This window comes from Thamnophis sirtalis, unplaced genomic scaffold (genome assembly GCF_051295495.1).
Source record: "Thamnophis sirtalis isolate CommonGarterSnake01/CBP01778 unplaced genomic scaffold, rThaSir2_p1.2 scaffold_6, whole genome shotgun sequence".
Classification (NCBI taxonomy): domain Eukaryota; kingdom Metazoa; phylum Chordata; class Lepidosauria; order Squamata; family Natricidae; genus Thamnophis; species Thamnophis sirtalis.
This window is the reverse complement of record NW_028261386.1, coordinates 84,696,765-84,710,871: the sequence shown is the minus strand read 5'-3', so window position 1 is coordinate 84,710,871 and position 14,107 is coordinate 84,696,765. Positions and strand designations below refer to the sequence as shown.

At 37.5% G+C, this 14,107-nt stretch overlaps 1 protein-coding gene across 2 annotated transcripts in view; it reads left to right on the top strand.

Moving 5' to 3' along the window:
* Positions 1-2,069: 2,069 nt before the first annotated feature.
* The window catches only part of GRM1 (glutamate metabotropic receptor 1), a 268,242-nt gene continuing 256,204 nt past the window's right edge, over positions 2,070-14,107 (top strand). Inside the window, exons 1-2 of one of the 2 annotated variants that reach the window (XM_087718322.1) lie at positions 2,070-2,167; positions 3,751-4,636. In XM_087718322.1, coding sequence (XP_087574448.1) covers positions 3,862-4,636 — 775 coding nt within the window. In that variant the 5' untranslated portion in view covers positions 2,070-2,167; positions 3,751-3,861. The remainder of the gene's footprint in view (positions 2,168-3,750; positions 4,637-14,107) is intronic. The other variant, XM_087718323.1, reaches the window with a different exon arrangement.

Sequence of the window (14,107 nt, the reverse complement as noted above, 5' to 3'; positions counted from 1 at the left end):
AATTGTGACCGGCAACTTGATCAGTAAGCAAAAAAGGTTTGCTAAATGAAACTGAGACTGTGATTATGATTATGATCTTACTTCAGCTTTCCTTTGCTTTATAGACTTTTGAAGGTTGTAGATGCGAGGATTGGTCATAACATTACTTTTTCATCAGTTGTAACTGCAAAGGTCATTAAATCAAAATTACCTGTATTACTATTCTATACACACACACATAGAGGGAAATGTTTTATTTATTGATGGAGCATATATCCTATTCCAATCAATTGGATGGTATATGACTCCTCAGGTTTGTAATTTGGCTAAAAAAAAAAACAGATGGATTAATAATCAAGATTAAAACACATTGTAGAAACATCAATATAAAAATTGAGAAATAATTGTAAGACAAATGTTTCATTGAATTATTCATTCTTTTCTTGTAATTCTTTTAATTGGTGATTTTTTTTACAATTTAATTCAATTGGATCCACACTCTGAGTTGTTAAACAGTGAAATGGAGGATACAAATTTTATGAATGAATGAATGCATAATTAATTAAAATCAATGGGTAGATGCCCTTGGATAACCAATGGCTGGTTTTGAAACAGTTTTCCTAACTAACTTCATGATCTAATATGCTTTTAGATGGGTTTTACATCAGTGGAGGGAATATATCTGTGATGGTGAATCTATGGCACATGTGCCATAGGTGGCATGCAGAGCCTTCACCCCAACTCAGCTCCACCATGCATTCACAAGTGCATGCACCACCGCTGGCCAGCTGTTTTGGGGGTCTTTGCCGTGCATGCATGGAGCGCATGCAGGAGGCGCATGTGGGAGAAATGCATACATGCACAGGAAGCAGGACACAGGGGGTGTCACATGCATTATAGGTGTGGGTGCGCTGTCACGCAAGCATGCACGCTTTCGGCACGTGATGACAAAAAGGTTAGCCATCACTGGTATGTATGATTCCTTCCTTTTTTTCCTTTCCTGCAATAGAACTCGTGGGGCTGCTATGAGTAGGCTGTTCCCTTGGTAGTGAACAGGTTTTGGAACCAGTTACCCAGAGGGACATGTTAGGTGAACAGAGTGATTGAAATGAAGATGTAAAAAAGACAGTTGGTAAGTATTCCAGGCATAAAATGTTGTGTGGGTATTTTAGCCAATCTGGCTCCTATTATTTAATATCAACAATGATGCTTATTTTAAACATTAAAGGTCTTATATGAAATGCACATCTCCATGGGTGCCTTTTAGGTAAGAAAATAACTAATTCTTTTTTTTTCCTCAGCAAATACACACACACATACACAACACATACCCCCCCCACACACATATGCATACACAAAGAGACATACATGCATGCATTTTCTATTGATTTTAAATGGAGATTCTAATAGATGTATCCCGATTATAACAAGGTAATGTAAGATCACAAAACTTAAAACAAAACCCTTGAATATAACCCTCTTTAAAACCATACAGTACCCCAGTTCTATGCCTCATGATACATGTATCAGAATGATTTTTAAAGAATCCACCTTTTACTTAATTTGGATGCCATTTTCATTCATTCAAATGTTTGAAAAAATTCAACAGGGTCTTTCTCTCTCACCTTGTCTCTCCCCTCCCTCTCCCTCTCCCTCTCTCTTCCTCTGAGTAATATTTATTTCCAGTATTAGAAAAGCTAAATTTTAAATTGCAAATAAAAGTACAAAAGTAAAAAAGAAAGGCAGATCTATATGTACACTTCTGAATCCAATTCCTCCCTCCCCTCTTATTTTCTTCTTCATATACTGGTGCTTGCTTATTTGACAGGGAAGCAATGAACTGCTGGTACTTGAAAAGCTGAGCTCTTCTCCCGTTGAGATAAACATACACAATATAGGGAACTGATTATCAGAAAAGAGCTGGAGGAAAGTGGAGGAATCCAGGGAAGGGCGGTGGGAAGGATGGGCAATCTTTGTACACCAGAGGAGCCTTGGCTGACCTGAGCTACACCCCCCACCGCCGCCCCCTCTTCTTGCTTCATGCGGTAAAACCACGTTGAAGAAAGAGGGCAGTCGCGTACAGCCCATCTCCTTCCATCTGCCTCTACCAGCTTCTGGCAAAGAGAAGAATTGGCAATAAACGTTCTGACCAAGGAAGGAGCGAATTGCGTCCTGGATTCGGGTGAAGGTAGGTCTGTCTTAAGTTTAATCAGAGCGAGCTTAAGATCGTAGGCAAAAGAGCCCAGTCCAAGACTTCATTGTACGTGCCGATGGATGACAGATAGGGTGGATTTCCCGACCAATTTGAGACCCTCGGCTGTATTCAGCGTGCGTGTACGCAGGGAAAAATGGGGACTTGGTTCCCTTCCTCGGAGTATCTTTCTTCCACCCCTTTCATTCCCCACTTTCCTTCGTGGTGCTTTGGGCTTCCTGTCCTTCAGGGAGAAGAAAGAGGGAGGGGATGTGAAGAGAGTACGGTGCAATTTGAAATCTGCCTTGCGATAGAAAAACCTACCGCCGCTGCTTAATTCTGTAGGCATTCAAAGCCATTCCGAGAAGAATGGGAAGCAGAAGCTGCTGCAACTGGAATTCTCTGTATGTATTTCATTCTGTTGTCAGGCATTGGCGGGAGGAGGGATGTTTCTAGTGAAAGAGATGCGTGCGCGTGTTTGTCTAAACGAATTTGATAGATACAAAGATAAAAACCAGCAAAGCAAGAAGTTTCAGGCACAAAATGCTTAGCATCGCCCTTGAATCTCCATTTCCAGGACCGGAGGAACTCCTTAGGATTTGGGTTGCGGAAATCGCTGTCCAGGGTCCTAAAATTCATAAGTAGCCTAGCCCATGCAACAGGAAGCCCAGACTGGCGAGCTCAGCGAAACATCTCTTTCCTATTAGCAATTATCTCGAACACCGGCCGATCGCCTTTTAAATCGCATTAAACTACTTAAACTCTAGCCGCCTGACTTGCCACCTCTTCTGCCCGAAGTCTGCATGAAAACCAAGAGGTGCCAGAAAAGCACATCAGGACTTTGTCTGCGGTTGCCTTAGTAACTAATATGTTTTTCCCACGGCTTGCATAGTTGTAGCTCATACAGAACTACCGATTCTCCTTTCAAAATTCCAAAGATTAATAATCTTGCCACAAAAGGCTGGTACCTTGTTTGGTTTTTAACAATTCGAGCTTGACCTTTAAATGACATTTTCTTTCTGCTTTGATTTCCCCTCTTTCTTTTTGGTGATGTTTGGAACGGGTACAGCTTTCTGATCCTTGAGTAAACAATTTGCTCTTTAAAAAAAATTACACAACCTATGGAAGTTTTATAACTTATAAGGTTTCCTCAGTCCCATTCAAATATCAGCTTACAGGTAAAAGCCACTTCACCTAGTACCTAAAATATATTCTGAATGATATACATGCAGGTTGTCAAGTATGAATGAATTCAACTGGTCATGCCCAATGAATGTTGGCATATTAGGATATTATGTGAAATGAATTTTCTGTTATCTTCATCTATGATTGATAGATAGATAGATAGATAGATAGATAGATAGATAGATAGATAGATAGATAGATAGATAGATAGATATTTGTGGGGAGGATTTGTATTTAAGGACAACTTGCTCTTTGTAGCCCATTGATTATGGTGTCTACTAGTAGTCCAGGCAGGTGCAGAAGGATACTTATAAAGGAAATGACCTTTACAGTGTTCGGCTGTGCCATACTTTTAGCTGATGAATGTGTTCTGTTCTTTCTTCTCATGTCAACAGGCTACAATTCACGCCTACAGTGACTTCTGTTGCCCTGTTAAGCTTTTGCTTTAAGATCACCTTGGAGATTCTTAAGAAGTAAAACAGTGAAGAAAGTCTGTGGTCTTCTTTATGCTTTTAACCATGTGTAGACAGGAAGATCCCATGAAACTGGTCACTTGGATCTGGATGGTCTCCTGCAACAAGATGATAGGAGTCCTGCTTGTCTTTTTTCCTGCTATCCTCTTGGAAATGGACTTTCTCCCCAAGAATACTGGGAGAAAGGTTTTGCTTTCAGCAGCTACTTCCCAAAGATCAGTAGCCAGAATGGATGGGGATGTCATTATAGGAGCCCTCTTTTCAGTCCATCACCAACCCCCAGCTGAGAAGGTACCAGAAAGGAAGTGTGGTGAGATCCGAGAACAATATGGCATACAGAGAGTTGAGGCCATGTTTCACACTTTGGATAAAATAAACGCAGACCCATTTCTGCTGCCCAACATCACTCTTGGCAGTGAAATTCGAGATTCCTGCTGGCATTCTTCAGTAGCCTTGGAACAGAGTATTGAATTCATAAGGGATTCTTTGATCTCTATCCGAGATGAAAAAGATGCCCTGGGTCGTTGCCTGCCAGATCCTTTACATCACCACCAGATCAGGGCTAAAAAACCCATTGCTGGTGTCATTGGTCCAGGTTCCAGTTCTGTAGCCATCCAAGTGCAAAATCTGCTTCAACTTTTTGATATTCCTCAGATTGCTTATTCTGCAACCAGTATTGACCTGAGCGATAAAACTCTGTACAAATATTTCTTGAGGGTGGTTCCATCTGATATTCTGCAAGCTAGAGCCATGCTTGACATCGTCAAACGTTACAACTGGACATATGTATCTGCTGTGCATACTGAAGGTAGGTAAGGCACTTGATTTAGTTGCATTGAACTTTTGTGTAGAATGCCCTTCCAAATATTTATCTACCTTTTATTTTCAGGATGACCACTACAAGTAATTTACATTTTAAGAAGCAATGGCTACAAAATACATACTTGATTTTAAATACCTTCACTCAAATCATAGATCATGTTAAATCATAATGCAGGTGGCTTTCTTTTGGGCTTAACAAATTGTAAGAGCCAGTCCTTGTGGCTTTTAAATCATGATTTATAGCTTAATGATTATCAAACACTTTACCAAGCTACAGTTCAACAATATGTGTGAAATATAACAAGTGACTGGATGGATTTGTACTTGAACTTCCAAGAGTGAACTTCCAACTCTTTGACCACATTAGATAAATATGGCATTTATAATAATGTTATTTGTTCACAAGTTTGAACCAAAAACAAATCACACATATATAGACCGTATACAAATTCTCTCTTTTTCTTTATGCTGTTGTAAACAACTGAGAGCTGCTAACCAAGAATACTTAAAAACAGAGAGGTTTAAACCTCCCCTTCCCCACTTTGTAAAGCTGTTTCTCTTTAAAAAAAAAGCAATTCAAAAGGAATTTAGTATATTCTAGAATTGAATCCTAAATCATCTTTTTTTTTTTGGCTCTGTACAACAAATCACAAACTTTTCTTTTACATAAAATGCATTCATTGTTTCAAAGCTTTACATTTTAGCATGAATATAAGACATCTTTGAAATTTCAGCTTTGGTTTTGTTTTAAAATTCTTTCTTGGGATATTTTCATATGAAGCAAAAAAGTGGCTGAGATTTTAGGTTTTGTTTGTTTGTTTTACAAAATAGTAATGAATTTAATCCTTAGATAATATATGGAACGAACTTGTATTTATCAAAAAATAACCACAACAAATTAGAGTTTATGATGTAAAATGACAGCTACTGTTTCTTATTCTCCATGTTTTTAATACTAAACTATTGAATCTGAAAATAAGTTGTAATCATAAATTTACAGTGGAAAAAGAAATACCCATGTATCTTTTATTATTGTATTTTACTTAAGATACCATTTCCTTTCAGCAAGATTGAACAACCTCATGTTTCATTTCTTATTAAATGGGTAAAAGTTGCAGAAGTTACAAAGTTAAAAGTGAAATAAACAAATCATTATTTTTAAAGCCCCAATTCAAAACTGAAGTGCATAGATTTTCCATAAATATATTTCATTCTTTTTTATGAATAAAAATACCTCCCAATGTCTATGTCAATTCCATTTTTTCCCAATGATGCTAAAGCTATTTCAAAAACTAAAGAATGCAGTTTGACCCCAGAAAATTTGTTTTCATTACAATACTGTAAATATTAATGCCAAAATACTATTATTCTATAGTGTACTATTATACTTACTATATTATTATACTATACTAATAGTATAATAGTATACCATTATATAGCATATATTATATATAGTTTACTACTGGTATTTATGTAAAATAAATAGTATAATAAACTACTATGGTACTTATGTAGAATAACGTGGGGACAGATTCTCACAGAAGGTTTAATAGTGATGGTTTAATGATGTATTCTAAGTAGTGGATGAACTTTCCAATGATTACTACGGGTAGCAAGAAGATTCATAGAAGAAACTGATCAGAATTTAGAGGCATTTGTCTATAGCCAAGTCATGATAGAAAAGATAAACAATAATGCAGTTTATTATGATGTCTGGTCAAGATGATGATTTGTCTGTTTGCAAAATTTATGACTGGTCTTGGACAAATAATTTTATATTACCTTTTGCATTCAGTTTCACAATGTTCTCAGTACAGTTTTCTCATAACTCTTTAATCAAATTCAGTCTGGATGAAATAAGTGACAAGTTTTGATTTCCTGTACCTTTTCCAATCTGGCATTCTCTAGATGTGTCGAGACTCCTAGAAGTCTCCCCCAAAGATTTTCAATATTTTCAAGAGCAGAAAATCCTGATCCTAGATCTCACATATGTATTTCCATTTTTATCCTTTGAGTATAAGTGTTTACATAACACAGAATACAAAATTATGTTATGTTGTATCTTTTCAGAAAGCAAGGGGGTGGAGTACAATCTAAAGTTGGCATAATGCAAGCTAGAAATAGTACAAGTGGTTTTTTCCCCCCCTTGAATTATAGTTCAGTGAATTTTATACAAATGCAGGAATTTTCACAAATGAAGAAGATGTAAAGCATTATGTGTGCTCCTTAGAAGGAACCTTTTTGCAGTCAAGAGGGTTCCCCAGATAAATTAATGCAGAAATTGCCGTTATAAAGTGATTCTCATTTCAGTGGCTTGTAATGTAAGGTCTGAATGCTTGTTTTGCAAGTCCAATATTCTCGTCCCCAAAATGCTGATTTCACACAAAAGTGTGAAAGAAATCTCAGTGCCTTTTTTACATAATATAAGAAAACATTCAAGAATTAGTCATCTCTGAAATGCAAGTCAATTAACCACGCCAATTTGCTGAGGAGACTGTAGTTAATTTTGTATTTTAAAAAAAATTCCTTTTGAAATTGCCCTGCCATAAAGAAATGGTGCAATATGACATCTCTATAACATCTGAATTAAAACTTTAATATCAGAATCTTTCCAGATGAAAGGGAAAATGCCATTCTATTCTCAGTGGTTTATTAGTGCTACCTCCAATTTAGCAAAAGAAAAAGATGACTTGGCTTGCCACATAATCTTGATTTGATCATTTTAATACTATATATATAAAACATTGGAATTCATGGGTAGGCACCTTAGAATTTTCTGTTGAAATTGTATTTATAAGAAATTCCTGTGTTAGGATATGTTAGTAATTTATATAGTAGTGTAACGAAGCTGACAGTAAGAGAAAGTATAGGAAGAAGTCACACTTCATATTTTAGACCACTTTCCAACTTATGGGCCTTATAATAATACAATTCATCATTATGGTAATAATTAACTTCTGCCATTCCTCTGCTGTTAGGAAAGAATCTTTAGGTAGAGGTAAGACTGAGGCTTGCTATATTTACAGCACAGCTATAGTTTCTTTGAATGCTATATTAGATTATTTATGATTTTAGTTTTAGAATCTGTACCTGGTATGTTTTAAGTACCTAATATATTACAGTCACATTCTTACAGAGCAGTTCATTGCCAGATGGCTCAACTTGGGAACATAGATAATTTCTATTTGCAACACTTTTGAAGAGTCCCGTAATTATGCTCTAAACCATAGTACTTTCTCTTTAATGAAGATATTTACATTACCGCTACATTTTAATCATTTTCCATTTTAACAAAAGGAATAATGTTTGATCTATAATGCTGATGGAGGATTAGTTCCTTTTTTTAACTTGCAGGATGTATCTAAAGTCATGGTGTCCTTCTGTCTGAGGTTCTGTGATTATTTTAATTCTGGAACTCCACAGGAACAAAGACTAAAAAGATACCTGCAGACACTCCAGAAGCTGTGTTTTCTATCAATGATTCTAACTCAAGAAAGCAGAATGTTGCTGGATTAATACATCATGCTAAGTCTTAATGTGATTTATTTGGTTTTGGTTTTAGCGTATCAAATGAATTCAGTGACTGTGAATTTGTTTTTTGTTGAATTCAGCCATTGTGATTTATTTAATAAACTATGGACAAGCAAATGATAGATTAATATGGTATTTGAAGCCAGATTTTGTGTAGAGCAAAATCTGTTGCTTGTAACCCCAAATCAAGGTGTTTTTTTTAAACTATCGGAGCTTCTATTAATATCACCATCTCGTATTATCTAAAGGAACTTATAGAAATATTAAGCAACCAAGGTTAGCTTGGGGTATTTACACTAGCTGCTGAGAAGCAGGATATTACAGTATTTCCTCACTATCCACCCCAATTCCACTTATAGAAACTGTTCTGTAAAAACCAAATTTTATTTCAACATAGATGACAGAGTACTGTTCTCCAGCTCAGCCAATAAGCAAATAAGCTTAAATAGTATAAGCAAGCAAGTTAAAATACATAGTTCTGACCTTCAGTAAAGAGGAATGCTGCAAGGACATTTTAGACATTTTAAAAACCTCCAGTTACATTTAAACTCTGACTAAAGATAGGAGGAGAATACAGTGATGTTGAATTCAGACAAGAGAGAATTGTTTTGATTCTCTGCACTTGAACATTTCATTTGGTAATTTATCTTTGATGAGGCTGCATTCGCTCTTCAGGCACAAATTCATTCACAAAGAATCATCCTTGGCTCTACCTTTGACATAGACAACCATGCAAAATCAATGGCAAGGTAGCTTGTTATCCGACTGAGCTAGTAAATCAGTTGTGACCTTTCGTGGAGGAGAGACACAATCAAGGTTGGATTATTGCAATGTGCTCTTCATAAAGTGGCACTGGAAAATGACACAGAAATTGTAACTGACTCAGAAAGTGGTGGCATAATTGGTGAATAACATCTCTCAGAGCCCTACCAGTGTTGACACAGCCAAACAGATTACTAGTTGCTTTCTGAGTCAAATTCAAGATGCTCACTTTCACATGCAGAGTTTTAACTGGCTTAAGCTCAGGACCTGTCAGGCACGCTTCCTTCAGCAACCAAGAAAGAAACCACTTAACTCCATTTGTAGAATTAAGAGTACGTTTACTGGTTATGAAAAGATAGCGAAGTAAAGCAAGGTCTGAGGCAGAAACGCATGAAATCATACATATCAAACATTTGCCCAACCCCCTCCACCCAACAAACCCCACCCCATTGCCCAATCTGCAAATCCCTTAGGTGTCATGTGGGTGCATCTCCAAGAAGCATCATCAGGTATGGTATGCAGGACGGTTGGTCTTGACCAACTCTAAACATCGGCCATCAGCATGCGCAGAAGATGGTGAGAACAAAACTCCCTTTTTAACTATCACTCCTGTACCAATTATTCCCATCCCAAATACCAAGCCCCCCCTCCCCGTTTCTATGGCAGCCAAAAGTAAGTAGCGAAGCAGAGGCTGACAGGACCGTTTCTTCCCACATACTCCATTTTATCCAGGTTCTGTCATGGATATGTCTAACACATTAGGAAAATCTGTTTATTTACAGATAGAGTCTTTATTTGTGGAAGTATTGCCATTGGAATTGAGGGAGACCTAATGTTTATTAAAGGGATGTGGTGGTTGATCAGAAAGTTCAGCAGTTCGGCAGTTCGAATCTCTAGCACCGCGTAACAGAGTGAGCTCCCGTTACTTGCCCCAGCTTTTGCCAGTCTAGCAATTCAAAAGCATGTAAAAATGAAAGTAGAAAAATAGGGACCACCTTTGATGGGAAGATAAGCGTTCGGTGTGCCTTCAGTGTTTAGTCATGACGGCCACATGACCACTGTCTTTGGACAGTGCTGGCTCTTCAGTTTTGAAACAGAGATGAGCACTGCCCCCTAAAGTTGGGAATGACTAGCACATATGTGCAAGGGGAACCTTTACCTTTAATGCTTATTATAATAGAAGACAGAACCTAAAACCTGCCTTTTGGCCCAGGGATATTTTTTATCAAAATCTACATAAAGGTATTGCACTGACCATCCCAGGCATCTCTCCCTAAACAGAGAGCGAATCCTACAGTTCATGCTCTGGGATTCTTGGTGGTCTCTGAATTTGTTGCTTTTCTTGCAGACATTTCATTTTAGGTAACATCTTCAGTGTATTGAATGAAACATCTGCAAGAAAACCACCAAGCTCAGAGAGCACCAGGTACCCCACAGTCCAACTCTGAGTTACAAATATTCTCTTCTATTGGTAGTTTATATTTTCTCTTTGTCCACAAGACAGATACTTAAGTGTGGAGATAACTGCTGAGCATAAAGAATGTTCACATTCAATCATTCATTAAATTCTGGTAATGTCAATTTGCATGATAGAGAATATTTATATAGATGCAGTAGCAAAAAGATTTGAATTATTATCTTTCCATGTGGCTTTTACGTTGTCTTGTCATTTGCATTAGATTCCATCTTCTCCCCAGTTTTTCATGCTATTATTTTGTTTGAGGAAATAGATCACATGCATTGTCTGCCCTTACAATCTCTCTCCATTACTGCCTGAATACCCAGGCTATGAAGGACTATATTAGTGTGTACATCAATGCACAGAAACAAAAAGTGTGCATAAATTAAAGCATTAGGGAACATTATGAAATGTATCTTATATGTATGCATGCATGATCTCATTTCCAGGGAAAAAAATATGTTTTAGCATTGCTTGTGAGGTCAATATTTCTATATACTAAAAGATGGGCTTTTTAATTGTATTACTATACTTCTTCCAAAAGGACAGAAATATATTAAATCAGCCATGCATAACCACAACCAGCCAAACTGAACACAACTCCCCTGGCTTGTGTTGTGGCTTGTCAGATGCTTGACAACTCCCAGTTCCAACCAAGCAGTAAAATCAGGATATTTATCACATACTGTTGTGCTAAAAGAAAAGGTTGGAGGTTGTATTTAGCTGGTTGGGTCACAGGCTGTGGAGATTTCCTCTGAAACATCTCATGACCTAAAACAAAGAACCTAAACCACAAGAGGCTAAAAAGCAGAACGACTGTACATTGCATTAGAATTGTATTACATTTCAATCGATGCTTAGACAGGAACACATTATATTTATCCATATGTGCAAAAGAACATCCCCATAAACTCTGTGTGAATCTATAGAACTACTCTAATTCCATACATTTGTGAGGCGTTACTATTGAGGCAGTAGATGTCCTGTTATTTTGCACAAGAATCCAAAAATGGTTAGGATGGGAACTGTATTACTGAAGCAGCATGATACAGGGGGAATTCTATAGTTCTGCTTTGGAATAATGACTAATAAAGGTATATGGTATGGATGAAAACATTGAAACAGACACACGCACACATTCTCACATGCCCAGCTGCTCATCTTGTGTGTAGTTCAAAGATCTGAAAGCGGGTGGAAATGACATTTGCCTAAATGTTCTGACAAACTTCCTGCCTTAAATGTTTCCCAATCAAAGGCAGGTTTGCAAATATTTTGACAGTTGAGGACAAATACTGTATATAGCTTGGCCATAAATTGTCAACCAATCATGGAACATCATCAGAGACATCAAAGTCTTAACCAGAGAACTCTAATCTTATATGGACATTAAATAATACTACAGCCTCAAGTCCATCACATTTAAAATGGACAAATGAAAATGGCACACATACAAAAAAAAGTCAAGAAAAGCATATTGTAATACTTGTCTCCTCAGAATTTTTTCAGGTGCTTTCTTCATGGCTCCCATACATCCAACTGGATTCTAACTCCACTGATGCAAATGGACAGCACTGAAGCATGCCCCAAGCAGGTAAGTCAGAAAAACTGAGCTATCTGCATAGTCATGGATTCTATCATTATGTAAGTGAGGAAGAAAGTGTTAGCTTAGCAACTGTCCCTTATTCCAAAGGTAGGAATTCCCCATCCACATAGCAGCATGGGGAGTATGGATATGGCTTAATAATAATTCCCCAATATCAGGTAAGCTTTCTCTATGCACCTCTGAAAGTAGTGAGGGAACACTGGCTAGTAAGCGCCAACCTCTCTGATAATAAAACAGAAGAACTAGAACACTTATTCATGATATGTTTTAATTTGTAGGGCCAGAACAAAAGTATATGGAGCAAAATGAATAGTGGTGGAATGCTGGTCCATATGCCTTGGGTAAGTTTTTAAAAAAATATTTATTAATTCTATATGCTGCCCATCTCACTGTAAAGTGACTAAGAGTATTGACTTTATTACTTTATTGTCTCTTAAAGTAGGCTAATCCTTAAATGTAGGCCTCAGGTGGAGGGCCGCTGGAAGAATGGGGAACTTGGTTGGGACATGGGAAATGGAGACGCATCTAGATAAAAGAACTGCTCTTAGTCCATCAGTGGGTGAGCTTTCATTTAGAGCAATTGTCTGTAACAGCTTTACACTTCTTTGATTTTTCTTGTCACTTAATAGGCAGCTGCCAATTTTCTGCCAGACAATGAGGAAATCTACATGAGAAAGAGCAGCAATTGCAACTAATAGAAGATATCCATTCTTCTGGAAGCTGTCAACTCTACTCTCCCAAAACTTCTGTTCTTTTTCACAGCACAATACTATAGACATAGTAAAGCTTACCCAGCTGCAATCTGTTTGTCACAGCCAGAGGCAGAGAGACCTGAAAGATGAAAAGGCCTGGTATCTGAACTTCTATAAAATGCCTGTAGAATCCACCCCACTACTGATATTAGTAAACCTGTGGTTATATTCCGACAAACTCACTAAACTATATTGTAATCTGGCTTCATGTGTCATCTGTAGCTGGACCAGGGTCCTGATGGTGATTTTGTTACTACCTTAACTGCAATCTGTAATCATGGTTCGGTTTGGATTATTTACCTAAACCACAGGGCGGATGTCATTCAAACCTGGATGCATAATTCGTTAATAGCTAAATTCTCCCTTTAATTTCCATGGCATGAAACCAGGTGACAAGAATGATGACAACAAAGCAAATCTCTGCTGCTCCCATTTGGTTTACAGTATTCTTCCAGGAACTAGAGAAAGGATAAGAGGGCAACAGCCTTGCCTCATTATGCTCCTAACGCCTGTGACCTCAGGTGTTCCATTAAGTGCCTTGTGTTTCTTTGAGAAAACGAAGTTGTAGTTGGTCAGCCAACAGAATGGTGATTGAGGGACCAGCTGAAAAGAAGAATTGCTGGTAAAACTGCAGCCAACTGAAGTTAGCTGTAATCTGGCAATGTTTGTAACAGATAAATACCTCACCTGTGGTTAACACTAAGTGAACCTTAGCACATTGTGCAAAAGCAGTATTTGCTATTGACTGTGCTTATGTAGCTTCTTTATTAAGCCGCAGTTGTTTTCACAATGGCATCTATTCTGGGAGCTGGTGACAGTAGGTTATTTATCACAGTTGCCTTTAATCTCTGAGCATCAAAGAAATAGTTTTGTCACCTAGACCAGATGTTCTCAATCTATTTTTTTGCTCATGTCCCCCTTTTAGGCCTCATTTATCTCTTAGTTTCATTTACCACTATTAGCTGAATTATATTAATGATAAATGTGATAATTTGCAATACTTATTGCTGCGGAAATTAGCACAAAGAATGAGATTTGACAATTATGTTAGATGACCTGCCAGATGTCTGAACAGCTCCCTCAGAAATTCGCTCTGTCCCCTACAAATATAGCATTAAGAACCACTGACTTAGACCAAAAGCAAGAATGGGAAGAAAGCTCTGCCTTGTAAATAATCTTCTTCATGCTCTTCCTGCTTAATATAACTCAACCTCAATTCATTATTTATGAGCTGTGGTGGCGCAGTGGTTACAGTGCAGTACTGCAGGCTACTTCTGCTGACTGCTGGCTGCCTGCAATTTGGCAGTTCAAATTGAATAAATAAAACATTTTAGATTGATAGATAGACAG